Source organism: Neodiprion virginianus, chromosome 7 (genome assembly GCF_021901495.1).
Source record: "Neodiprion virginianus isolate iyNeoVirg1 chromosome 7, iyNeoVirg1.1, whole genome shotgun sequence".
Lineage (NCBI taxonomy): Eukaryota > Metazoa > Arthropoda > Insecta > Hymenoptera > Diprionidae > Neodiprion > Neodiprion virginianus.
The window spans coordinates 7,686,069-7,711,910 of NC_060883.1; the positions used below are offsets into that span (position 1 = coordinate 7,686,069).

General features: G+C 38.7%; 2 protein-coding genes across 3 annotated transcripts; both read right to left on the reverse strand.

Moving 5' to 3' along the window:
* Positions 1 to 254: 254 nt before the first annotated feature.
* LOC124309111 (esterase FE4-like) lies at positions 255 to 6,167 on the reverse strand. 2 transcript variants are annotated; one of them, XM_046772385.1, is made up of 9 exons: positions 5,310 to 6,167; positions 4,197 to 4,365; positions 2,936 to 3,218; positions 2,684 to 2,869; positions 2,417 to 2,616; positions 1,729 to 1,888; positions 1,259 to 1,576; positions 584 to 722; positions 255 to 493 (listed from the first exon to the last, which is right to left on the reverse strand). In XM_046772385.1, the coding sequence occupies exons 2-9, from the start codon at positions 4,338 to 4,340 to the stop codon at positions 331 to 333; spliced, it is 1,593 nt and encodes a 530-aa protein (XP_046628341.1). In that variant the 5' UTR covers positions 4,341 to 4,365; positions 5,310 to 6,167; the 3' UTR covers positions 255 to 330. The 2 variants fall into 2 exon arrangements, with proteins under 2 accessions (XP_046628341.1, XP_046628340.1); XM_046772384.1 differs by having other exon boundaries at positions 5,300 to 6,167.
* A 265-nt stretch (positions 6,168 to 6,432) lies between these two features.
* On the reverse strand, positions 6,433 to 25,084 carry LOC124309031 (uncharacterized). Its single transcript, XM_046772248.1, has 17 exons — positions 24,893 to 25,084; positions 19,484 to 19,766; positions 19,226 to 19,411; positions 18,837 to 19,036; positions 18,608 to 18,764; positions 15,756 to 16,070; positions 15,546 to 15,681; positions 15,299 to 15,463; positions 10,994 to 11,049; positions 9,851 to 10,008; positions 8,717 to 8,999; positions 8,461 to 8,646; positions 8,099 to 8,298; positions 7,533 to 7,689; positions 7,089 to 7,409; positions 6,839 to 6,977; positions 6,433 to 6,741 (listed from the first exon to the last, which is right to left on the reverse strand). The coding sequence occupies exons 1-17, from the start codon at positions 25,025 to 25,027 to the stop codon at positions 6,564 to 6,566; spliced, it is 3,255 nt and encodes a 1,084-aa protein (XP_046628204.1). The 5' UTR covers positions 25,028 to 25,084; the 3' UTR covers positions 6,433 to 6,563.
* Between the last annotated feature and the right edge of the window lie 758 nt (positions 25,085 to 25,842).

Sequence of the window (25,842 nt, forward strand, 5' to 3'; positions counted from 1 at the left end):
TATAAACAATTAATGTGAAAAAACTCGCATCTTTTATTTCCCAAAATTATAAATTGACGGCAAAAATTATGAATTTGTGAATGACTAAAACCAATTTTTAGAGGGTATTTAGACACTACAGATGTATTTTTTGGTAATCTTAGAACTAAGGATCAATCAAATACAATCAAAAAAAGGTCGATAATTGGAACAATGTCAATCACTGGGACACTCACCTTATATCACGGTATTGAAAATATCTTTATATATCTTTATATCTTTATATAATTCACGGCTTTGCCCATAGTTGATATAAATGGTATAAGAAACGGTACAACTGAAACGTTACTACTATTTGTAAGTCTCACGGAGACGTTTCCAGAACTGTATGGAGTCCTGGTCAGGATTTACTCCTGGGATAATTTCCGCCCCAATAGCCATATAATTTTTTGCGGCAGTTGTAACCGGTTCCCATTTTGCGTTGATTAGGTCGTCGAGTTTGGGAGTTGGATTTCTTAAAAGGAATAAGAATAACATTTGTCAATTGTAAAAGCATGAATGCACAGCGACTTGCGGGTAAGAATCACGTAACTTTTATACCCACCCAGTCCTCGCAAAGTCAGTCCACATTCTGAGAAATCTTTTCGAGATCAACTCCTCCGTTGAACCCGGCTCAATGAAGTTTATATGACGAAAATGGGCCGGGTAGAAGATAAATGGAAGCTCATCACCATGCGCGACACCTGCAGAATAACGTTTAATAGACTTGGAATCATTTGTATTTGTTGTGTATTGTGATATTAGATCCCGAAAATAGGCGGATAGACAGACGAATGATTAAATTATAACTTACAATACGTTGTGTGTTGAATTAAATTTAATGTAACTAAATCTCACATTATACTTAAATAAATCGAGTTAAACTGTTCTATTTCTGCTATAGGCAGGAAATATCACGGTATGATTAAGCAGACTCGTTCATTCCCATGTGCTGTACATCATGGTTCTGATGCGACTCTCTATTATACTCGATACAACACACTACAATATTTACATTTTACACATCCCTCCATACCAACGCATACTTTCATCCTACTTACAATACATAGACTACTGAAAACCATAACCAGATACAGTGTGAGACTACGCAGCATCTGCTCAACCATTTGATGATATGGTCAATTAGCTATGTCTTTACCTGACTGTTGGGTTGATTAAGAGATCATTACTAAAAATTTATTTTACATAATGTAATAATTTGTAAACGGTGATGGCGTACCTTCGATGTCTTTCTCGACGAAATGTGTTGTGGAAAGTTTTCGGGGCGGGTTATGGAAGAACCGATACAAGTACGTTGGAGATTTTGCTTCGCTTCGATTTTCAACTAGATCGTGAATGCCAACAAGGTACTCAATGTCCCCGGTGTACCGGATGTAGTCCTCAATCACCTCTGCGTTAAATGGTTTATCCTTGAAGTAAAATTTTTTGATCTCTTTGATGGCGATCGGGACCTTCGATAGATGCAATCTGCAGAGACGGTGAGATACTCTAGTCTCAAAATATTGGTCACCATTGGCGTACACTTCATCCGTTAGACCTGGGAGAAATAAATATTTGTTCAGAACTCAGTTGCTGAACATAACTCCAGAAGAATTTCATGTATGTACAGCCATCAGTGGGGAATAACCATCGATCGGATGGTCAACCATAACTGTAAATTCTTAATACAGATGCTGTTTACTTGCCCACCTACGGTACAGTCGAGCCCTTCGTGACTGACGTAGCCGAGCATGAGCGGCACATCGTAACAACCATCAGCCGGAATTTCGCGTGCAGAACGTGGAAGAAATGGTTCCGAACTTTTGTCATCAACGCAGACTCCAAAGGTGGCAATGCTTAATGATATTTCCTAAGATCCGACGAAAAGAAAAATAACATTGAATTAGTGTTGTTACACTTGTGAAATAATGGTTTTAAATGGCCTATAGAGTAATTGTCTAATCTGAAAATGTTTATTAAAATAAGTGTAATTTAACTTTATAAGATTATATAGCCAGATTTGGAAAAATGCAACAGAAAATTATTTATTTGAACTATTGTAGGTGTAACTACTGCAGTTAGCGCATTCATACATCAGGTAATGCCGAACAATAATACGCAAAAACTTTTGTTTCATGCAAGAATGACACCACAAAACGTATTCCTGCAAAAAGTGGTATGTCAATTACAGGAATATATTTTCAGCATTATTGTTGAGTAAACGAACGTTTTTTTTTTCTTTTTTTTTTTAATATTGCATTCGTCAGTATCTTATGTAAAATCGCGCTAACAGCAGCATTTTTACATCCGTGATGCGTAGGTTTTGATAATAGTCAAGATAAGTGACACTTTACTCGGTCGGTAAGTACCGACTATGACATCACGAACTTATACCAACTTCCGGAGTTCGGATATCCTCCTGAGCTTTAGCAAGTTCGAGGGCTGGAATGGTGCGAAGAAATTCGACAATCTTATGCGGATCCTTGGTGTCCTTCCCAAGGTGTTTAACAAGTCGGTGCGCTAACTCGACAGTCTTGGAAACACTGGCCCAGGGATTGAAAGCCACGCCACTATGTGCAATCGCCTTTTCAAAAAGACCTGCGCAGATGAGAATTAGATCGATGCAGATAGTCAAGAGATCAGAATGAAATTTCTTGAATCTGACCTTTGGAGAGGGGTGAGAGCAGGTGATAATGAACAGATGAGCCTCCAGCACTGTGTCCAAAGATCGTAATATTCTTTGGATCCCCGCCAAATTTCCCGATGTTTTCTCGCACCCATTTGAGCCCTGCGACTTGATCCTTCATTCCAAGGTTTCCAGGCGCCACCTCGTGGTCGAGATGCAGAAAACCTGGAAAATTGAACGAATACAAGAATGTCATGTGGCTTAATCGAATAGCAAGAAGCGTGCACCCACCAAAAACACCAAGTCTGTAGTTCATGCTCACGACGACGACATTCATCTTCACCAAACGGTTCGGACCGTAAAGATTTGAACCACCGTCACCCCATATGAAACCTCCACCATGAATCCAGACCATCACCGGTCGTGAACCCTCTAATGAGGGAGTTGCGATGTTCAAGTAAAGACAATCGTCATCTCCCTCAATTTGACGAGAACACTCGTCGCGCTGTGGGCATTGGTTTCCTTCTGCCAAAGCATGTCGTATCCCTGTCCATGGCTGCAGAGGCTGAGGTTCCTAAGAAGTCGCGCATTTTTTTTTTTTTTTTTTTTCGTAAACGAACTTCTGCACAAATCAGTGGTCGAAATATATTTGAGATCTCTTCTAAACTGTGAAAACTTTTTCCTAAGGTGCATTCAAATGGCTAATCATCGGAGTCGGCAATCAGCGTTATTGTTTGAATGACGTAACAAGGAACAGTTCGAAATATATCGCGTGTCTTATGCTATAAGGATATGTGGGCCAAAAAACTGAATTTGGTGGTAAAACCGCATATAATTTTTTTTCGCCTTATGTGCTACGAAGCGCATGTCTACACTAAAATTATTCGAAAAAATAAATAAAGGTAAGAGGCCCTATGTTTGGTGGATATGCCCTATCAGCTTCAAAATATATTTCGAACGACGGAAAAATCATCGAAACGTAAAGATTTATCTATTTCAGGAACCATTTTTAAGAAAATTTATCTTCTCAAAAAATAATATCGAACAGTTATATAGTTATAAGAAACTGTATAAAGTTATAAGCGGCGTTTTTTTTTTTTTTAGTTCTTGCGAGTGTTTTAAAAATCTGCGTTCCGAAGGTTTTTGAGTTTCGAGAGAAAAAAAATGCGGATGCGCTCTTATAGTATACCATTGGATGGAATGATGTTTTTATTGTACGGTTAATAGTGAAAGAGCGTAATCACTAGTAGGCACTTACGTCGTTCAAGCGTTAATCAACATTTTTATTCTTACGAAGAAAAAATTTTGTTTCTGCTCTTCTACCATTATACGTGGTATAAGGTTGTATAACGACGCATACAACCTTATATTATTAGACACACGATGTATGTTAACAGAAATAAGTATGTAGTAGTAAGTAACCGCAACAATTCATTCATCTGCGACCACGCTCACAACCGGTGTCAAATGCCGGCTACACACACTTTCAAAGACAGGAATAAAATTGCGGGGCGTGAACATCGCCTCTCGACTATCAGCTATGAATATTCACCTTGAATCTGAGATCTCCGACCGGAGGTGCGGCGTAAGGAACTCCTTTGAAAGATATAAAGGACCCTCCGAATTCATTCTCCACCTCGGCACCGCGGAGCAATCCTTGTTTCACGTTGACAACTGGATCAGCCATGACAAACATTCTTCCTCCGACAAAACGGCATGCACTAAGCAACACGTTGCTGCGCCTTACTATTCTTGGGTGTGCGTGTGTATGAAAAAAGCCAAGTCCGTAGAACGGAATAGCTACATGCTCGCGCATGCGCTGTACGCAGTATAGCCGTGTCTTTTCTGTCTCACAGAGAGTGCGAGTGAAAGACTCCCGCTTAACGACGTAAACAATTAAAAATTTTAGTGAAGTGACGCTATGTTATGAGTTGAAAGTTATAACGAGTTATAAGACTTTTAGAATCATTATAATGTTTTAATAACTTGGCGTCAAGACACTGCTGCGTCTCTTAATCCTATGTTTTTTTCAGGAATAATAAAATGCGACCGCATGGATGTTTTCTGTTTTCCTTGCGTGATTGACAATCATGCGCCATAACCTCGCTATACGCAGTCTATGATATTTACATACAAATACTTCCTTCCTCTTCTAACAAATTGCTATTTCTGTTTGATCAAAGAGTAGTAAGGATGGCGGCTGGATCGGCGGTGGAGCGAGAAATAAGCCGCATGGCCACGTTATTGGGTTTCTGTGTTATCAAGATTTTCAAATTATCAAGCTATTTATAATAAATTGATTCGTAGCAAACATGTTGAAGGTTTTTTGCGTTAATGGGTTTTTGGATACATTGAAAAACGACTCATCTTAAAACTATCAATTCTTAAATATTACTGAAATTAAATTCTTGTACAATTAAAATACGAGTACTATAAAAGTGTGATTAATTATGCTAATGCGAGTGTATATGACGGTATATCATAGTACAAACAGAAGTCATACGCGTGCGAAAGGGATGCATAAGCTTTTTTAAAGACTTTATCAGTGTGAGAGAGACAACATTTTCCCACCGAGCTGTCTCTATCTTTACGGCAACGGCAAGCTAGCCATATACCTAACCACGCAGTGATCTACCTAACCTAACTTAACCTTACCCGAGCTCACCATGCGGTGATTGTTGTTTTCCTCCTACATTATCGATGAGAGGAGCGACCAGGGTTACTAATCGTTGAAATTCCCCAGAACCAGAGGTAATTATATGTCAAAGTATTTATAACTTGGTAATCTAACGAACATTCAAAGTGCGAATGAGTGTCGGAGCGATGGAGTTGGACTGATTGTGAGTTCGTGTCCTCCCAAAACTCTTGTAAGAGCTCTTGCGGCCACAGGTCCAACTATGGAATCATCAATGATACGCTTCAACGTCGGTGTTTTCACCGATTTCGCTAATCTGTTTAGCTCCCGCAACGACTGCTTCTTCAAATTACAGACAAACGTCTTATATCATCACTACCACCGATGTTACAATAGTGCGTATTATTTGATTTAACAGTTGGTACTTCTTCTCAGCCTTTATATCAGCAGCCAGCCGAGAACGCAAGAGACTTACTGCAGGTAGAATAGAAACGATTACTCAATCAAGGTACGAGGTGTGGTTATTAAATAACCGGTCTGAAGTCATAACACTTTTTATTCATCACCAATTACAGCAGAGGTTTTTTCGCCTTCAATGTACTCCCCTTGGCGATCCCTACACCGCTCCATACGACGTTTTCATTGTTGAAAGCAGTACTGGAAGTCCTCTTCTGTCAGCCGGTTAAGAACCTCCGTCGCTTTTGCTTTAACCTTTTCCACAATTCCAAATCTTGTCCCCTTTAGCGCCGACTTGACCTTAGGAAATAGAAAAAAGTCACAGGAGGCAAAGTCGGGCGAGTACGGTGGATGTTCCAACACGGTGATGCCGTATTTTGCGAGGAACGCTTTCACAGACAAGGCAGAATGGGCTGGTGCATTGTCTTGGTGAAGGATCCAGGACTTAAGTTATGACTTCAGTCCGGTTATTTAATAGCCACACCTCGTATGTATTAGAAGCAACAACCAGCTCCAGCCGTATGGAACCAGTATATGTCGAATTTGATGTCGGTGGATGGCGATATGTTAAAATTTTCTGCATTCAATTTGATGTTCAATCAGATTCAATAAGATTGTTGAACAAACTTCTTTTATATCACCATGACATGAGAACCGACTGTGAGTAATTGTAGTATTCGAATAATTAAACATGTCGTTAATTCTTTGTCTTACAATTATTTATACAGATTACAGGATAAGGGAATACAGATGCTATGTGAAACCTGAGGGTTTAGCAATCTCGCATTTACTCTTGTTCATCAGCGGATTTCATTTCGACTCCTTAGATCACTGCAGTTTTCTGGTAGTGTCAGTTGTACGGATACGTTTCCAAAACTGCCACAGTTTTTCGTCAGGATCAACTCCAGGCGTGAGCTCTGCGTCGATGTTCAAGTAATTCTTGGTGGTCGTTGATATTGGTTTCCAGTTTTCTGTGATTAATTCGTCAATTTGTGGCGTCGGATTTCTGTATCAATAAGCAGTTAGAGAATCACAGATGGATAGTGAATGAAGAACTACTTTACTAACTACTGGTGACACTTATAAATGGATTTCGTATTTACCCAGTCTTTGCAAAATCTGTCCACAACCTGAGGAATCTCTCGGAGATGATTTGTTCAACTGAACCTGGTTTGATAAAAGGAACGTCACGGAACGCTTCGGGGCAGAATATGTACGCCAACTCGTCCATGTGTCCAGCACCTGAAGAAACATTGCTCAAGTATGCATGTAACGACGTGCGTGTCTATATCTACATCTAAATGAATATAGTTGAGAAAGTCAATAACTATTGTAAAAAAAGAATTAACTTACCTTTAATATCGATTTCTAAACGCAGTAAATGCTTGCTCAGTTTCTCCGGTGAGTCGTGAGAGAAACGATAAAAATATGTTGGAGACTTTGCCTTGGCTTGAATTATCGCTGCTTCATGGATACCGAGGACGAAGCAAATGTCACCCAGAAATTGAACGTAACTATCAATGTTATCCTTGGATATCTCCTTACCCCCAAAGTAATAATCCTTGATCTCTGCTCTGGCATGTGACATCTTTGATGTAGGAAATTCATATAAAATACGGGATACTAGGTCCTCGAATATTTGCTCCATCCTCAAATCTCCCCGACTTGCGAATGCTGGGAATAACCGTACGATGAATTTGAAAGGTAAATTTTTGTTTCATTGAATTTGAAACCATCGTATCCCTCAAGTGTCGTAGTAATTCAATTCACGGTCTTTATTGCGCTTAATTTGCTTACACTGGATGAGGATAACTCCCTCAATGCTGTTGTATCCAAACATGACAGGCACATCTTGCGCTTCGTAAATCAGTTCACAAGGATGACGTGGAATAAAGGGATCCGCGCTTTTGCTGTCAATGCTGGGTCCAAATGGAATAAGTGATCCGGTTTTATCCTGAAAAATGTCAGAAGCTTCTTGGGAAGAGTTCTTCTATCATCTACAACCAGTTCTACTGATTTTTAACGATAATACAATTGTAGCAAAATCTGCACAGGTGTGGAATTGGTAAGCAACCATTTGGATTCACTTGAAATTGATCCAAGTCACTTGGAGTCTAATGAAGTCAGCTAAAGTCATTTGAATTTACTTAAAAAGTTTTCGTAACAATTAGGTCCTCTAAAATCATGTTAATCCTGTTGAAGCTAGTTCAAGTCTTTTGTATCCAATTGCAGTATTTCGAATTCATAAAGAATTAAAGCTGCTTTCACACAGAATGATCAATCGCGTATATTCATTCTATCCGTTAAATCATACGTACTACCCGCGTATAATTACCCAGAATAGTCAATGAGTGTGCACGAACCGGAAGGCTGGCAAGTTTTTGCAGAGCGCCGGCAAGTTCATGAGCTGCGATAGTACGAAGATATTTAACGATTTCCTTCGAGTCAGTGGTTTCCTTCCCGAGGTGGGCGACGAGGCGTCGAGCCAAATTGACAGGACTGGTGGTACATGACCATGGATTAATTGCCACGCCACTTTGTACGATTGCCTTATGAAAAAGGCCTAAAAATATAAGAATCATCAGTCGTCAAATAATTGTCACAGCTTTTCACTTTGAACACAACCACCGAGAACAGAAGAAAGCACTATCCACGTACTGTCTTGTCAAGAATCATATTACACTAATTCTTCAATTTTTCAGCGAAGACAAAAATATGCTCGCACCCTTACTAAACGGTGACAGAAGATGGTAATGAACGGAAACACCACCAGCACTTTCTCCAAAGATTGTCACGTTGTTCGGATCTCCACCAAATTGGGCGATATTTTCCTTCACCCATTTCAGGGCAGCGGCCTGATCTTTTAGTCCCATATTTCCGGCGGCCTCCTCATCTTCGAGCTGGAGAAAGCCTGTAGACATTGGAAATTGACAAATAAAATTCACTTTGCTGGGAAATAGTGATTGCAAAAATTGGCTCACCAAAAATGCCAAGTCGGTAATGAATTTTGACGACAACCACATTGTGCTTCACTAAATAGTCTGGGCCGTAAAGCTTAGACCCGGCGTCACCCCACATGAAACCTCCGCCATGAATCCAAACCATTACTGGTCGTGATCCTTTCAAGGACGTTGTGGCCACATCGAGGTAAAGACAGTCCTCATCCCCCTCAATTTTTTGAGAATATATTTCAAGTTGTGGACACTGAGGGCCTTCATCTAAGGCTTCGCGCACGCCAGTCCATGCCTGCTTCGGTTGCGGGTCCTATTCAGTTTTTTCAATCAAAGTTTGAGCATTAGTGGCAAGTCGTTCGATAGACCGTTATACCAAACGGAAAATCTCTACTCTGATAACGTACCACAACAAAAAATAGAAACAGACCGTAAGATACGCACGTGTGCAATGACATAAGCTTAATAATTATGCTTGTGTAGGTACGCGTATTTCCCTTACTTCGAACTGGCAAATTGTACTCTGAATCTTATCACGCCGATAAGAATCCGTGATAGGTAAGACTTCCAACGGTAAAAGAAGTGTGGGGGTGTAATCAACTACTGGTGATGTAAGAGGATTACCCTTTGCATTCAATTTAAAATATGTCCGATGTTTTGGCAACATACGAATGAATCGAAACATGGAAATGCTCGGAATTCTTTGATAAATCAGAATCACCACTTTCTTTCCGTAACCTTTGACATTCATTAACGTATTGTGCAATGGATTCGAATTATAAACATCATCGCCATATATGTTCAGTCGAAGAGGTCAGTGAAAAAAAATATAACTGATATGATTTGGAACTTTTTAATATGTACCAACTGAGTGCGTAATGTATTTGGTATCTAGGTTTTCAGTATTAAAATTAAAATTGCATGCGAAATGTGATGTGTCCAAAGCCCGTGCAGAGAAATCAAATTTCAATTAGTAGCATATATATAGTAGCAATAGTTGGACAGTTTCAGGGCGTAATCTGGTGTATAAAAATGTAGCCTAAGTCAGCAAAAATTTCGTTGGAAATTCACAGAAGCTACATCTACATCATTTGTTGAAATAATTAGACAAAGCTTCCTAACTATCTATTCGGAGTTATCAGTCCACTCCAGTTAAACACTTACCTTGAATCTTAAATCGCCGACTGGTGGCTCGGCGAAAGGAACGCCCTTGAAAGAAATGAAGGCCTCTCCAACCTTGCTCTTGACCTCAGCACCCCGGAGCCAACCTTGCTTGACAAGAACAGTTGGGCGGTACATAACTGACGCTTCTCTCTGATGGACTAGAAGCAAATTCCGTAATCATTTCGAAGCCATCCTTATATCCCCTCTTACCTGATTTATTTGACAGATTACTCAAGAATGACGTTAGCGATTTATCGTATCTTAGTGCTTGGATATATTCGGTCTTGGCATATATTGTACTAGTGAACGAGTGCTCAAAATTCATGGTCAGGGTTACGTGCTAATAAAGAGAACATCGGACGCACATCCTTGATCTACACCAATAGTCGCCCACTGATCACGACATCGTGTATTTTTAATTATAATTATTAGAGATCCACTAAAATGAACTATGACACTAATAATCGGTAAATTAAAGATTCAACTATATGAGAATTGTCGTGTTTCTACTGCACAACTACGGCTCTATGCCTTAAATCATTCCTATGAAGGAAATGATGTATCCTCCAACCACACTCTTGATCGCACAATCAGCTCCACAGAGCGTGATCCTTCTGTTAGGTCAACCGTTGTTGGCTGGATCATGTAGAATGTTGTCAATCTTACAGACTAACTGTTAAGTCCACCGCTATCCTTAATACGTAACCCCACCTGTCTTTTACGATGAATCCATTACACATCACTGTATATCTCTTACTATACAGGCGCGTAGAAATAACGTAAGAGAAAATCGATATTCAAGAAATCGAGTCACGTCCAAGGCATCATGTACACGCCAGCGCAATTTGAGTAAACATTTCATTCTATTCCCGTAAAAATATGCTGTTTCAATACTCAATACCTGTAAATATTATGTAGAAATATTCATTATATTAAACACAGAATTATAGGTAATTCAAAATTTATAATTTCAACCCAGAAAAAATGATTGCTGACGTAGGGCTATTTTTAAATCCCTCAAAATTAGTATTCATGAATCAGGCATATTACGTCTAATTTAGTCATAATTTCATAGATTCTATCTCCAAGTATTTTCCAAAAGGTACTTTGTATTGATACACATCCACTTAAGATACCAGTAACCTTGTACCATAATTACCTGATAATGAGTCGCACGCTTTGAACAGTGCAACGCGCAACGGTAGCGATTTTAAAATAAAAGGAATGCCACAATGAAAGCTCCTTTCCCACCGTTCATGCAAACTCACGATACAATCCACCATAGTAATGACATATGGGCATTAAGTAGAAAATAAGATGTATTGGTTCAACTTTTTAGGTATCGAAGGTCAACGAACAATTATCAAAAATCATTAAAAATTATCACGTTCCATTGACGTTCCCGTCCTTGAAGGGCGGGGGGTTTCTCAGAGCTATCGAATTATTTACAAAACCCAATGCATGATTCTGTATAATAGAAAAAAAGTTGGATTATAGAACAAAGACTGGAAGAGAGATCGGATGTTCTTTTACAGAATTGCGAAGTGAATACTTTCATCATAATACTTAGAAAAAAACCGTGAAAAATGATCAAGAACAGTTTATGTTCGGTTCAAATGTCCAACGGTCGTCAACTATAACGAGAATTAGGTTAGAGATTCGCAACCTTTCTGTAATTCGTTATATAAGTTGTGTCAAAGACCTTGTAAGAAAAAAAAAAAAAAATCTGTTTTTATTCGTGAGGATGCTTGAGTACCATGATATTAAATAATTTCTCAAGTTTTTAAGAAAACTGCACCTGAGTGACGTTACCCACAACCAATGCCAGTTGGAGGACGGCGACAAGGACGAGAATAAATTACGAAGAGGGTGGCAACTCGGCCAAACACTGGGATATGGAGTCTACTATCGTGGATATATTGCTCAAACATAAAAGACTATCAGAAATGCTTTTTCTCGCAAAACTATCAGACATAGCCAAACGCTCTCGCAGCTTTACTTGTAGAGCTCGCCGAGACCTTGAAAGCTCGTGAACGTAACTTTCCTCTAGGTATCAGTGAAAGTTTAGTCAGCGTTCGCATAAATTCGTGATCCCGTTCCGATTTGACTTACATATGTATATCATTGCATCTCAAGAATTATTGATCTGGCTGTAACAAAATTCAGCCCAAAACCTAGCTAGACGTAGCATAGATCCATAGAAAAAAAAACATCCAAATCGATTCAACAGTTCTGGTGTTATAAGCGAACATATGAACAAGCAGAGAAAAGTTGAGTTTTATATGATATGCATTATAGGTATATGCCCCACGGGGCATTCCGCGTCAATTCGATCACGGTTTCTAATTTTGCTGAAAAATTTGTATGCACTTGTCCGAACTTTAAAACAGTATCCTGAATTTTTTCAGACTTCTTTTTTTAGAAAGTTTGTTTTACTTACGGTTTTTTAAAACCAACATGTCTTTGGCCGTAGCTTAGAAATCTGCAAAAATTCTATAAATCAAAATGGTTCAGCTTAAACCTAGAGTGAGCCAGCGTTGTCGTCTTGTTCTTCAAGTTTTTTTCTGGAGAAATATTTTCATATGTAACACTGGATAGTTAGTATTTTTCTTGAACAAAACCAATTGATAGGAAAAATCCGAACAAATTCTTAAAATTCTTGGATTGTGTATAAAATTGTTTCAGTAGCAGTCCACAAAAACCTGACTATTGCTTCTATTTTTGTTCATTTGTTTTTACTTTTCGAAGTTCGAATTGTAATAGAAGCAAACGCGGACCCCCTACGAGTCTAGCCTTCAAAATTTTTTATGTTTTAAGCAAGATTTGTCGGGATTTTAATAAATCGCAATAGTAAATTCCTAGAATTTATGCCATTTCTTTATTTCTGCCTCAAATGAAAATATTTTGTTCAGAATTCTGTATTGAATGGGGCTGTCAAGCCCTTTTTCGCGTCTGAAAAACGTAGACTTCGATATTCGGAGATAAGTACGTTAGAGTCAAAATCGACCGCGGCACCCCCTTAATGGGATATCAAATTTTACGAAAAACTCCTAACGCCGACACCAATGAACCAGCTGAATATTTGACACCAGTTTCTCATTACAAATGAAAATCTCATACAATGTCAATCTGAAGCTTCTTGAATGGACTGAAAAAACATATTTGTCTATTCGAATATTATAACATTAAGTTAGAACCCGACGATAATAGAGTTGATCAACAATGGTGAAAACAAGTCGTCAGCTCGACCTATATGAGAACAATTTGACAATGTGATTAATAAACCAAAGAACGCGAGACGCACAAGACGCATTATATATCGTTCTACTTTCTTGTTATTTTATTTTATCACCTTTCGGAAAATCGTGGGAACGATCGTCAGGGAAATATTACACTTTCTATTCCAAGCATGTCATTTATCTATTTAGCCAATCAAGCTTAACGCCAAAAGATAGAAGGTTGAGTAGAAATTAATGGCTCCAAGTGATAATATCCCGAAACTTTCAACACCCCGCGACAAAATATCTCGTCAAAATAAACTCGCAATAATAACACACAACAATAATATCATGAGACAATATAACCATAGACAAAAACATCTCACGATAAAAACATCTTATGGGACAAAATGAGTTCATCTGCGTTGTATGTGGTTTGTTGGCGTGTGCCGGATCTGTGGGACAATTAGTGCAGACGACGTTCAAATAAATATTATTCTCGTGAATTTTGACCCTGGTTATTTTCTCGATGTTATTTGGTCCCTGTTTATTTTGACTTGAGTTATTTTGTCGTTTAATATTCTTGTGACAAGTTGTTATGTCGTATAGGTAACTTAGGCGGGTTATTTTGTCGTTGAGATATATTCACGTGGCACCAAATTAATGTATCTAAAATAATAACGATAGCGAAAAACAACAGGCAAGCGGCAAATAACACCGACTCATGCATGAATCGGTACTACTTCGTTATAAGAGGATTTACCTTCCGTTCCGATTGAGCGAGATTTATGGCTTCCCCCACTCTACCTTTGTACCCGAGGTCTTCCAACTTTGACGCGGACTCCTCGTGACAAGCGAACAATGAGTTACGTTGATTGATACGTGTTCAGACACTGAATTCGTATACAGAATTCTGAAGATTCTCTTGTAACGAGGTAATACTGTAGTAGGAACGCACTATAGCACGTGAAAATGGGCTTGACTTGTATTCTATAATGTGTACCCCACAAGTTTACTCGTGTTTATTTTGGTTGATCTCTATTTTGTTTTGCAAATTTTTTTTTATTACTCTAATGCCTCAGACTATTTATACCTCATATGCCTATATTTTACTATATTAAGATTGGACTGTTGCCCTCCCTGGGTTCGCCTCTTGGATACTTTTCCCTTGAATAAATGAAAACTAAATAAATAAGTTAGGTGTATAACACCAGTGAACGCAATTCCTGGAAAACCAGGGATTATAAAAGAATATTCTAAAATGCATCTTCACTACGTCGGATTGCAGAAGAATTATCACGGTTTAGTTCTGGAATTAAACATTCCAGCTTGACTGTACGAAGAATCATTAAATAAATAGAATCCCGATCGATTAACAGGAAAAAAAAGAACAGAAACCAGTTGAAAATCGGCAATATAATAATTAAACCTGAATTTTCATTGTCTAGTCAATCGAAAACTTGTTTATAATATACCATTTTATCAATGATATTAAGATATTAGGTGATTTGCACTAAAATATGGCCGTCACTTTTCTTATTCTTCTCGTTACACAATTACTACTTTATTATTCTTCTATGTTTATTTTGTATTATTTCACTTTTATTAATTCTTCTTAACGATTATTGCGTGTAATAAACCTTCTCGATACTTTTGTTTTATTGGACAAAGGAATATGTATGTAATCATTTCAGCCGACACGTCCAGAATCACTGGTATTCTCGGCTGATGAGTCTATGAGGTATGTCAATGGGTGATTTGGCAGTTTCACCCACACGAACATAATATTTTTTAACCAATCCAAATGGAAAAGTATTCTCATAACGAGAAATGAATACTATAATTCTCTCAATTCAAATTAAGAAAAAAAAAAAAAACTGCCAGATCGCATCTTGACATGCCTTACTTTGGAGGGTGGTTTTACCCCCTTAAAGTGTTTAATGGCAGGTAAAAAAATAACGTATCACTTAGTTTTTAATCTACTATAACATGTTCCAAATAAATCAATTTCGAGAGATTGACCTGGGATATGTTCTTCGTTAGTATACCTAAATACCTTTTATACCGGCACGACTGCGTCTTATTGCAAGGCGTAGATGTTTACTCTTAAACGCCCTCCCATCAAAGGAACTTGGATGAATATGGAAGAACAAATACAACAACTTCGAAGTATTACTGAATAAGCTTATCACCGCTGAACAAATACGCAAGAAAAAAGTACGTCTACTGTTAGTCCTTGACAGTGGCACGGACACGTTTCCATAACTGCCACATTTCCTCGTCAGGATTAACACCAGCAGAAAGTTCAGCACCAATCTCTAGATAATTCTTAGTTGTGCTTGTTACTGGTTTCCATTTCACTGTGATCAGATCATCCTGTTGCGGAGTTGGATCCCTACATCGGTAGAGAAATTTCATCAGTCCTCGTGTCCCTTTTTATGTAGGTCACCATGGCCAATACTTGATTCGGAACTTACCCAGTCTTCGCAAAGTCCGTCCACATTCTGACAAACCTTTTGGAAACCGCCTCTTCGACCGAACCTGGTCTAAGAAAATTGACGGTGAGTCGGTGCGGGTGAAAGAGATACACGAGTTCGTCAGCGTGTCCAGCACCTGGAAAAAAGGCTTTAGTCTAGCTTACGGTTGTTTTCGCTGATGCGAGGTAATTTACGAACAGTTATACTAACCTTTAACTTTTATGTTGAAAGTGTGTGAACCGAAGGTAAGCTCGGCGTCATGGGAGAACCGATAAAGATAGGTAGGAGATTCGGCTGCGGTTCGAATGCTCACCACGTCGTGAATACCAACAACAAACTGAAGATCTCCCATGGCTTGGACGAACTCGTCGGTCGTAGCCTTGCTTATTGGCCTATCCCCCAGGTAAAATTTTCTCACCTGTCTTACGGCGTCCAACACCTTTGATGGAGGCAGCCCGGTTAGTCCACGGGATACTGAAGTCTCGAAGTGTTGATCGACTTTGGAAAAGTGATCGTCAGTTGATTCTGTACAAAATGTGATCGATTTTAGAGTAAATAACTTGATTGTTGAAGATCATAAAGTTCGAGTCATTCGTGGATGGTCCATGATTCATGGTAACGGAGGTTGTTATCAGTTACGATGGAATGGTTCATCCGAGTACATGTGGCAATCAAATGACGAATTAGGCCATCGGTGCGAAAAAATCTTGGCATCACAAATTTGCTTTGAAACAATTTTTTGATTCGAAATAAGCTTTGATTACCAAAAAAAGTTAATTTTGGACTAGCTTGATCTTTTTGAAGTAAGCTATACTGATCCCCTTAAAGCAACCATAAAAATAATGTTTCCATCTGAAAAGCGTGACGTCTATACTGACGAAGGGTTGGAAAATACCCGATGTGAGCAAACAAATGATTACAAATATATTAGATTGAATTTGATATATTGGTCGGCTCTTAACAGTCATGTGAAAGTAGAAAATGAATGATCGATGCATTTTCAAACACATATTATTATAAAACATATAATGATATCGAAACTGCTAAATTCCTATTTTTTCTTTCCATTTTTTTTTTCCATTCCTCTCTCTCTCTCTCTCTCTCTCTCTCTCTCTCTCTCTCTCTCTCTCTCTCTCTCTCTCTCTCTCTCTCTCTCTCTCTCTCTCTCTCTCTCTCTCTCTCTCTCTCTCGACCTCTCTCGACCTCTCACTTCATCAATTCCTGTTTGCTTTCCCCATCTTCTTGTCCTCTTGAAACTTTAACTCAATGTGACTATCTTTCCCCAGCTTTTGAACCAAACGTGAGCACTGCCCTTGGACAATATCAAGTCTCCATCCTCTCTTGACAAGTTCATTCTACGTCAGAGATCTCTGTCTTCTACCGAAGGTTCACGTGCGCTTTGTTCTTGAGCACTTATCGAGTCACTTGGAGGCCCACCATCTGTTTGATCCTTGCCAATCTGGCATTCCTTTTCTGGTCGTTGGTTCAGCACACAGTCCGCTCTTCTTGGACTCAATGAGGACTTTTTAAAGGGTATTTATAATCGTATGTTGATAGTATTTTTACTCTTCAACTTTACCAAAGAAATCGACACCATCCATTATTGTGTTCTAATAGCCAAGCTGTCCAATCTAGGTTTTTCTCAGCATGTTCTCCGGTGGATTTCATCTTACCTCAAGAGCTGAACGCAGGCAGTGTCCGGTACAGGTGTGCAGCTCGCATCCCCGGCCAAGCTCCACTTAGCAACTCTATTCTTCTTCCTTCTCATCAACGATAACTTAGATATTCTGCGGCACTTCTACACCATCTACGCTGATCATCTGCAGCTTTATATTCGTTTTTGTTCGTAGGATTTTCTGATCGCTTATCAATATGAATGGCTGTCTCAGGGTGAGCAGCGAGCTTCTCTCTTCAACTTAATGCAACTAAAATGCACGTGCTGATCTTGGACAGTGATTCGTATGTGACTCGCCTTGTTCCCGTTAACCTACCGCCTGTCCTACAGAATGACGAGTCAGTAGCGAGTTCTGATGTTGTTGGTATATTGAGTATTAAGAAGTTCCCGCTAGAACGCAAAAGTCAATTATCGTTAAGGAAGTGGTGCCATCAGTGGCATGAGATATAATCCACTGTTATGATCTTTCCTTTTCTTTGTTTTCTTTTGTAGGCTCTTGAGAGGTAGTACTCTCTATGCCGTGTAACGGACAAGATCATAAACAAAACCTCTCCTGTAACTACTATTCAAATTATTTCATTATTCAATAAAAATACTATTATTTCTGAAATAAAAGTGCACCTTTATTATCCTGAGTAAAAATCCCAAAAATTCAGGATCTTGGTTTACTCGTAGATGGCAAGTTTTCCTAGGTGACTCAAGTTAATGTCATCTTTAAACGGGTCCATTCTACTCTCAAACAGCTTTTAACTTCGTACCTGCTGTCTCGTTCGTCGCGTAGGTTACTGATAATCTTCCTAGTCTTCCGTACAAATGACTAATGCTGTGTATACTATGACTATACTCTGTGATCTTCATACCAGCGGTCTTGATCTTAAATTGCAAAGGCTTCTCAACACTTATGTCCGGTTCGTTTGTGCGTTATTCAAGTATATTTTTGATACAAAGGAGACTCGTAGGTGATGCATACTTTCGCACTTGCTCTTTCTCTCGTTTTTTTTATTTTTGTTATTTCTTTTCTTTTCTTACTATTGCGTTAGTCTTGTCTCTGTTCACTCTTGTAAGCTACTTTATTTCTTTGTTTTTCTTTCCTAGGTAAAATCGTTTTATCTACTTTGGGCTACATTACAATAGGACCTCATTTAATTGTGATTACTCTCTTGTTAGCCAACATTGTTGTTGTTATCAGTACCGGTTCTATTCTATTTCAATGTATAACTATCACTGGGTCTACCTCTTACACATACTGCTCTCTGTTCCTTACCTATCGTTATCTATGCATGCACTCGTTCCGATATCATTCTGACTGTCTATCCATTCTTGTATCTCAAAAATATTCTACGAATGATTCCGTTGTTAAGTCTATTCTCTCGTTTTACAAGCTTACCCAAAAGGTGGACTACTCCCTCGTGACTATTATATCCAATCAGGAGGGGTACGTCGTGAGCTTCTGCAGCGAGTTCAATTGCAGGTCGTGGTAGAAATGGTTCCGAGCTTTGGTCGTCAACGCTGGGTGCAAATGGGAAACCGAAAACAAGTTGTTCCTGGAACATTTTAACCACGTAAAACATCGTGACACAATTTCAAAATATTATTTAAAGCAAACCGTCACGAACCTCGGGAGTCAAAATCTTAAACTGAGCATCGCCGAGCTCGTGAGCCGGAACAGTTCGAAGAAATTTAACAATTTCGTTCGGGTCGGTGGTCTCCTTTCCAAAATGGGCAGCAACGCGTTGAGCGATTTCTGCGGTCTTAAAGGCACGTGCCCACGGGTTTAATGCTACGCCACTTTGAGAAATTGCCTTGTGGAAAAGACCTAAGCAAACAGGCAAACAACCGGTATTGAAATAACGTTCACCAAATATAATATAGTAAGACTGTAAAAGACCCAAAAAATATCTGAGGCATATAGTGATCGAACCCATTTCGCCGCATGTTGAATCGATTCGTTTCGTTTCTCACGTATTGCAAGTAATGCACAGACTTTCTTAAAAGTTTTATGCACCTTTAGTGAGTGGCGATAATAACAGGTAGTGTATGCACGCGCCACCAGCGCTTTCTCCGAAAATCGTAACATTGTTCGGATCACCGCCAAATTGAGCGATGTTTTCCTTCACCCACTTGAGACCAAGAACTTGATCCTTCAGTCCCATATTTCCCGTCGCCGCATTGTGATCGAGTTGGAGGAAACCTGAAAAACGCAAAATGTTTTCTACAAACGCTCTTTGGAATAGAAACAAGAAGCTCTGTGATATCGACTGACCAAAGATTCCAAGCCTGTAATTGATGCTCACGTAGACAACATCCTTTTTGATCAAATAGTCTGGACCGTAAATACTAGACCCTCCGTTACCCCACAGAAAGGCTCCCCCATGGATCCACACCATCACCGGTCTCGACCCCTTCAACGACGTGGTCGCTACATTGATGTAAAGGCAGTCTTCGTCACCCTCGACTTTGCGAGAAAACTCATCGATCTGCACACACTGAGGACCTTCTTCCAAAGCGTCGCGCACCCCACTCCATGGCTGCTTAGGTTGAGGGTCCTAATGAATAGTAAAACCAGTTTTGGTGAGAACTGCCTTACTTTTGACAAAAAAATATGACCACTATATCACCATAAATGGATTTTTTCGCGAATAACACAGAAAAAAAAAACAATTGGTGATACTATCTATATTTACCATCTGGCATCAAAATGTGAAAATAATAGTGCTGCGTACACTGTAAGTAATATATTACTGTGAATTTCTATAGACTATAATTTAAAGTTAACCTCATATTATCTGACATCAATCTGATACTTAAATCTCAAATTTCATCACTAAATTTTTTACGGTGCTTCCATGTATGGACTACCAGTCGAAATTCCTGATTATCAAACAGATAGCTCCACTAATTATGGTTTCCCATTCATGAAGTGTACAGCGTAATGTGGGATATTTAAATGAAAAGGTGGGGATGACCGGTGCCGAAAGTAACAGGTGTCAATGTCAAATTTGCGATTAGAGCACCACCTCACGGAAAAAAGTGTCTTCTACTAATAGATTATATTTTCCTAGACCACAAGATATTTCTGAACGGTGTTTCGTCACCGATAAATTGTTTTCAACTCACGAAAGTGAATTCTTAATATTTATTTCTAATTGCCAAGTTCGGCATTTCTCAATAGAACTGAATGCGTGTCAGACTGCATGTTTTCCGGCGTTAAAAACCATGGTCAACCATCTTCAAAACCGTGAAAATATTTTTGATAATGCGTGTTTTGCTGCGCTCTTATTTCTTTTGAGCAAGATATTGGGCGGAATTATTATTATAAATTATATATTGTTAGCCATATGCTCTCGCGAACTTTCATTGTGGAAAACTTAAAAGAAGAACCCTAATAACACGGTTCTGTATGCAATTCTGTACAGAAACAGTCAGTAACGTGTCGTATTAGCGTCAACCGCAGGTGGTGGAACGTACGTTATCTTCTTTGGATTTCTCATGCAGGATTAATTTGTGGATGTTAATTAAGAAACATCTCGATGTTTGAGTGTTTTAATTTTATTTTTTTGTTTCAAGATGGGAAGAAGAACCACCGATCGCAGGGTGCCTCAAGTTGACGGTGGAGACTATACGTTTGCCCTTTGCAATAAAATGCATTTACGTCCCTTTTCTATAAGCTACTGTGTTAGTAAAGGCTGGACTCCTGTGCCTCGCAGTGACGCACAGTCGTGCCTTGTGTGTGTGTATGTATGTGTTTAGATACCTTGGGAGTGCCAGTGAAACTGCATTAGCCATATTAGATGCCAGCTAGAGTATAGCTGACGATGTAGGTGTGCTGAGAACGATAGTACTCGTTAATAAGGAAAATAACAGAAAGTTTTATTGCGATCAGTGTCGCTAAAAAAACGCGATATAAAACAAAATTAAATAAAAAAGAAAATTTGCACGTAATCGAATAAGGAAATAGTCATAAACATAATACAAACAAAAGCGTATAAAGATGGCCTAATATCGGTGCCAACTACCGCGGTAATTAATCGTAAAGATTATAGATGATATTTGTAATTAGCCAAGTAATTAATAGTTTCGTTATTAGCAAGAGCAAGAGATGCTCTAAGCAAAAGGATATATCAAAATCTCTATTGAGAATAAAAGAATTGGACAGTGAAAGCAAGTAATCGAAAAAGAAAATTCAAATGCGTGACCAAATCAGCTGAGAAGGTTCAGCTATCCTACCATAAACCTGCAGGTACTAAGCAGAGCCTTATTTAGTAATTTTTGGTCCTCACGCCTTATTCAAAACCTTGAGAGAGCTATCTTTTTCATACTTGGATCCCGCGTGGACCTTAACATCCTCATATGAGAGCCTGTCTAATATTTTGAGGTCCTCAAAAAGTACTGCAGTAGTGTCTGGATTGGTGATTATATTATTCTACTTACTCGGAATAATTAGATGCGATAAACTGCAAAAGTCATTAGAAGTAAGAGAATTGAATTTAAGTGTCATGATAAATTAAATAATATGAATACAACATGTAACGATACGTGGGTCCATATATATATATATTCAAAAATACGCGCCCTAGCAAAGGAATACGTAAGTCACAAAGGCAAAAGTAAACAGTATTTATGGAACGATCTTGACCAAACGTTCCGGCAAACGACGGACGAATCTCTCTCTCTGCTAGAGGACGTCACGACGTGAGATCGTCTCGGACACTCACATACTAACTCAGATTCAATTTCCAATTTCAAATAACTCGGACAAAATCCGTTTCGTTCAAAAAACTTCGTTGATTGTGACGAATCATCGACTTCACCAACTTCATCTCGGAGCCTGTGGGCCATTGAAAATCAGGAGTTGCATCCCGGTGAAATTCAGCGACGACTCATTGCCGGGGACCCGCCGCCAAAATCCAGGAAATCATCTCCGGAGCCGCTGAGCCACCCACAATCAACAAAAGGACTGCGAGCTAAATTAACCCGACATCGAATCGTAGGCGTACTGTGCCACATTCGATGTCTCTGCGAAGCTTGAATAGCATCTGATAGATTAACCAAAAATTTCTGTTTATGTCACATGATTTTCATTTTGAGTTTCTTGATAGTGAATCCGAGTAAAATCAATTACCAGTTTCTCAGTCATCTCTAGAACGTAACCTCCATGCAGGGACATTTTTATTTTTTACGTGTTTGAATGAATGAGGTGTGAATGCTTGTTTTTTTTTATCTCGAGCCATTGTAAGCTCCCACAGTGCGTGTTGCACTCCGAAAGTGATATATATATATATATATATATATATATATATATTCCGTGATTGCAACATAAATCAGATACCTTTAGTCATAATTTTGCGAATATTCTGTTTGGCCTCCTCACCCAATCCGAATATCCACATTCATCTCAATTATTCAAATGTTAACAAATTGTGGCGAGAATCACGGAATTTAAGCCGAAGAAGCATCGTCACAATCGGTATTAATTTAGAGATGATTTTCACATCCGCGAAAATATGAGGAACTCGGCAAATCTTGGCCATTAAATACTATGATCAACACTTGAATTTGGTATCATTACTCACATGTCGATCAATCTAAGTATCGAAATCAAATTCATTTATTGATCTTAACATTCAATGACTGGAATTGTGTGTAAATTCTGTGGTAAAAGACCTGTCTTAAGGATATAGAGGATATAGAGGACCTGTAGAGGTTTCAAAGATGTGCTACTTTGAAACTAAACTTGGAAGAAACGGAAATATCGGCCTAGAATAGTTTCTCTTTACAAAAAAAAGTTAGTCCTCCACAGGTCCTACTACGTCCTACCAAACGTAGGACTTACAGGCGTACACGAGGGTCTAAGTTTCGACTCGAGGCTGTTACCGTGCTGACACTTATTTATATACATTTTGAGTGGCTTCCCCACTTTGTCGGAATGCTAAATTAAGCTTTGTGTATGCCATAGTTACAATTTTTTCTGAGTTATTTTCGCAGATTCGGTTTAATCTATCGTCAACGTTCTTTTTGTATTCCCGGCCTTTTCACACTTCCTTATTCTATTCCGATTTGGTATTTTTGGTTTGTTTGCTTTACTCTGTGCTTAAATAGTCTATACACAGTCCGATGCGATTAATTCCTAATATTTCAATATTGCCGGAGCCTAGACGAGGCGTTCGTTTTGACTAGTGAATTGTTCAAACGAGAGAACAGAAGGAAGATTGGAAGCCTTCGGCCGATATCGTTCCATTGTTCTCTGGCTGGTGAATAATTAAAGGGAATACGTGAAATGTACGGATATTGTAATGCTTGATACATTACAACTGCGATACATAGTTATTTGAGCCAAAAATGAAGACATGGCATGCGTTCGACGAAATCGTAATAGTAAATTCATTTGCGATACGTGCACTTGGATATTTTACATATAGAATAAAGTTACGGCATCGACAAGATTTTTTCATGATTCTGACAAATGTTGCAACCTGAATTTAAAATAGCTAGACCAAGGTACGACGGACAAGTTAGACGCATAGGAATGTGTATGAGACGCCCTCTTTCGATAACCAGTCTTCTGTGGCTTACGCCAACTGGCGTAAATTCGTAGAGAAGACGCGTAATGCAAATACACTTAAGAGAATGTTACTCATTAATAAATAATACTTGTTTTAACAGCGCTCCACGATCTCTACCAGACCACAGCTGGCAGCTTCGAACTTTATTTGATCTACCGCATGGGACCGACTCCCTCGGTATTATCACATAAACAATTTAGCATATTGTTATAAATAACTAGGGCTTAATTAATCAGTAAAATCAGATTTTAGTATTTAAATTCATGTCTCAGCTTCACGTTATTCGTTCCAGTAAAGTCTTCATGTTGTTTCAGGGGCTAGACCAATAAATGTCTTGTCGTAACTGACCGAGAACCGATATAAACGTCGTTTTCCCTCCATATCCCCAATACAACATTTACCGTTCGTCCGGAGGTCCTTATGACCAATTGCGAGTAATAGGAACCATCCAATAGCGGAGGTTTACAATTAATTATCCTTGTAATAACCATCCGATAGTGGAGGTTTATTATTTAATCATGTATGCCTGTGTGTAATCATCCGTTAGTGAAAATTTATAGTTAATTATCCTTGTAACAAGCATCCGACAACGGAAATTTATTGATTGTCCTTATAATTTTTCGATAGCGGAAGTGACGCTATTCTACACAATCTCCTACTTAAATACATAAAAAATTGCGCTAGCTCGTAAGTACCCAACACTCTCAATCCTACCATATACATTCCTTGTTATCCTGTTAATTTCTTGAATAAACAAATATTCATTTCCCATAACATAAATATTACCTGCTTTGTTTTGTCGATTTATTTCCTAAGTTCATTTACCTAACCCAAGGTCTATTCATAGCCCATAGTATAGTCCAAAAGTGCTGGGAAGGGTCTTATCACTTTACGCTTCTATTTCCACACTGTTCATTAGATTATTACTTCAGGAAGCAATTAGCGGTCGTTGGTAATATTTTTAATAACGTGCACGTGGCCGGGGTGTGGCAGTAAAAATATCGCAGAAATTCTTTTTCAATTTAATTCAAACACCGCACTTATAAGTACATGCAATGGAAAAGCGTATCCTTAATCTCTACTTTCCATGTGATCACTCAACCACATACCTTAAATCGCAGCTCGCCGACGGGAGGCTCTGCGTAAGGAATGCCCTTGAATGAAATGAAGGGGAATCCATCCTTAGTCTTCGTCTCAGTGCCGCAAAGCGATCCTTCCTTCACAAGAACAACTGGCCGAACCATCTCTGAGTAACTCAACTGATAGACAGACTGCAAGGCATGCAGTTGGATTGACGTAAACCTGGTGTTCTCTCTTCTCGCCCCCTCTTCTCGCGTTTTGTTATCAAGTCGTTTACGAGATAGCCCAGTTACGTAACGTAACACTGGCCAGTGTTCAAATTATTATGTTATTTGAAAATATGTAAATTTGGACAACTGGTGAATTTGAAAAATTAACGACGGAGACACGAATTTGCACACCCGCATCTCATTTATTAGACGGCATTGCCGTCTTACGGGCTTCTCATCGGAAGCAAAGGATTAAAAGGGTAAACACAACATCTACACACTACAGTCTCCTTACATCGTGCATGCAGAGAAGAAATTCTTACTCATATTATGTTATTTATCTGTAATACCGCATTAGCGAGTTTCAAGCGTACTCTCGCGTCACAGATTTGATGAGGGCTCACGTTTGGCTCATTTACAATATTTGATCTTGAATTATTTACACGTGGCAAAAAATTTCAGTATTTTGAGAGTTGGGTAAATTTGATCGGGGCATAGACTAAGTATTAAATTTCCTAATGACGTGCAGAAAAAGTAAAGTTCACGTATAAAATTTTGAAAAAACGGTCAACGAAAAATGCTGCGTTAAACATGATGCGAAATAGGAGTGCGACAGATTATTCATTCCAGTATCAATATAAGTTTATTTTTCTACATTTACAAATTGGAGGTTACAGTTTTAATATCTAACAATCGAATAAACTTTAGAAAAAAGTGTATGTTGACGATAAAATATTTCTGAAAGAATCAGAGTATAAAAAATTTGGATA

What these genes read in the sequence shown, in the direction of transcription:
- LOC124309111 (XM_046772385.1), bottom strand. Translation starts at nt 4,340, where the DNA reads ATGTTTGTCATGGCTGATCCAGTTGTCAACGTGAAACAAGGATTGCTC. An exon ending in CTACAGACTTGGTGTTTTTG is followed by an intron (nt 2,870 to 2,935) that starts GTGGGTGCACGC and finishes TCAATTTTCCAG; the next exon opens with GTTTTCTGCATCTCGACCAC. An exon ending in CGTCGAGAAAGACATCGAAG is followed by an intron (nt 723 to 1,258) that starts GTACGCCATCAC and finishes GTTATTCTGCAG; the next exon opens with GTGTCGCGCATGGTGATGAG.
- LOC124309031 (XM_046772248.1), bottom strand. Translation starts at nt 25,027, where the DNA reads ATGGTTCGGCCAGTTGTTCTTGTGAAGGAAGGATCGCTTTGCGGCACT. An exon ending in CGTGCCACTGTCAAGGACTA is followed by an intron (nt 11,050 to 15,298) that starts ACAGTAGACGTA and finishes AAATCGCTACCG; the next exon opens with TTGCGCGTTGCACTGTTCAA. An exon ending in TTACCGACTTGGCATTTTTG is followed by an intron (nt 8,647 to 8,716) that starts GTGAGCCAATTT and finishes CAATGTCTACAG; the next exon opens with GCTTTCTCCAGCTCGAAGAT.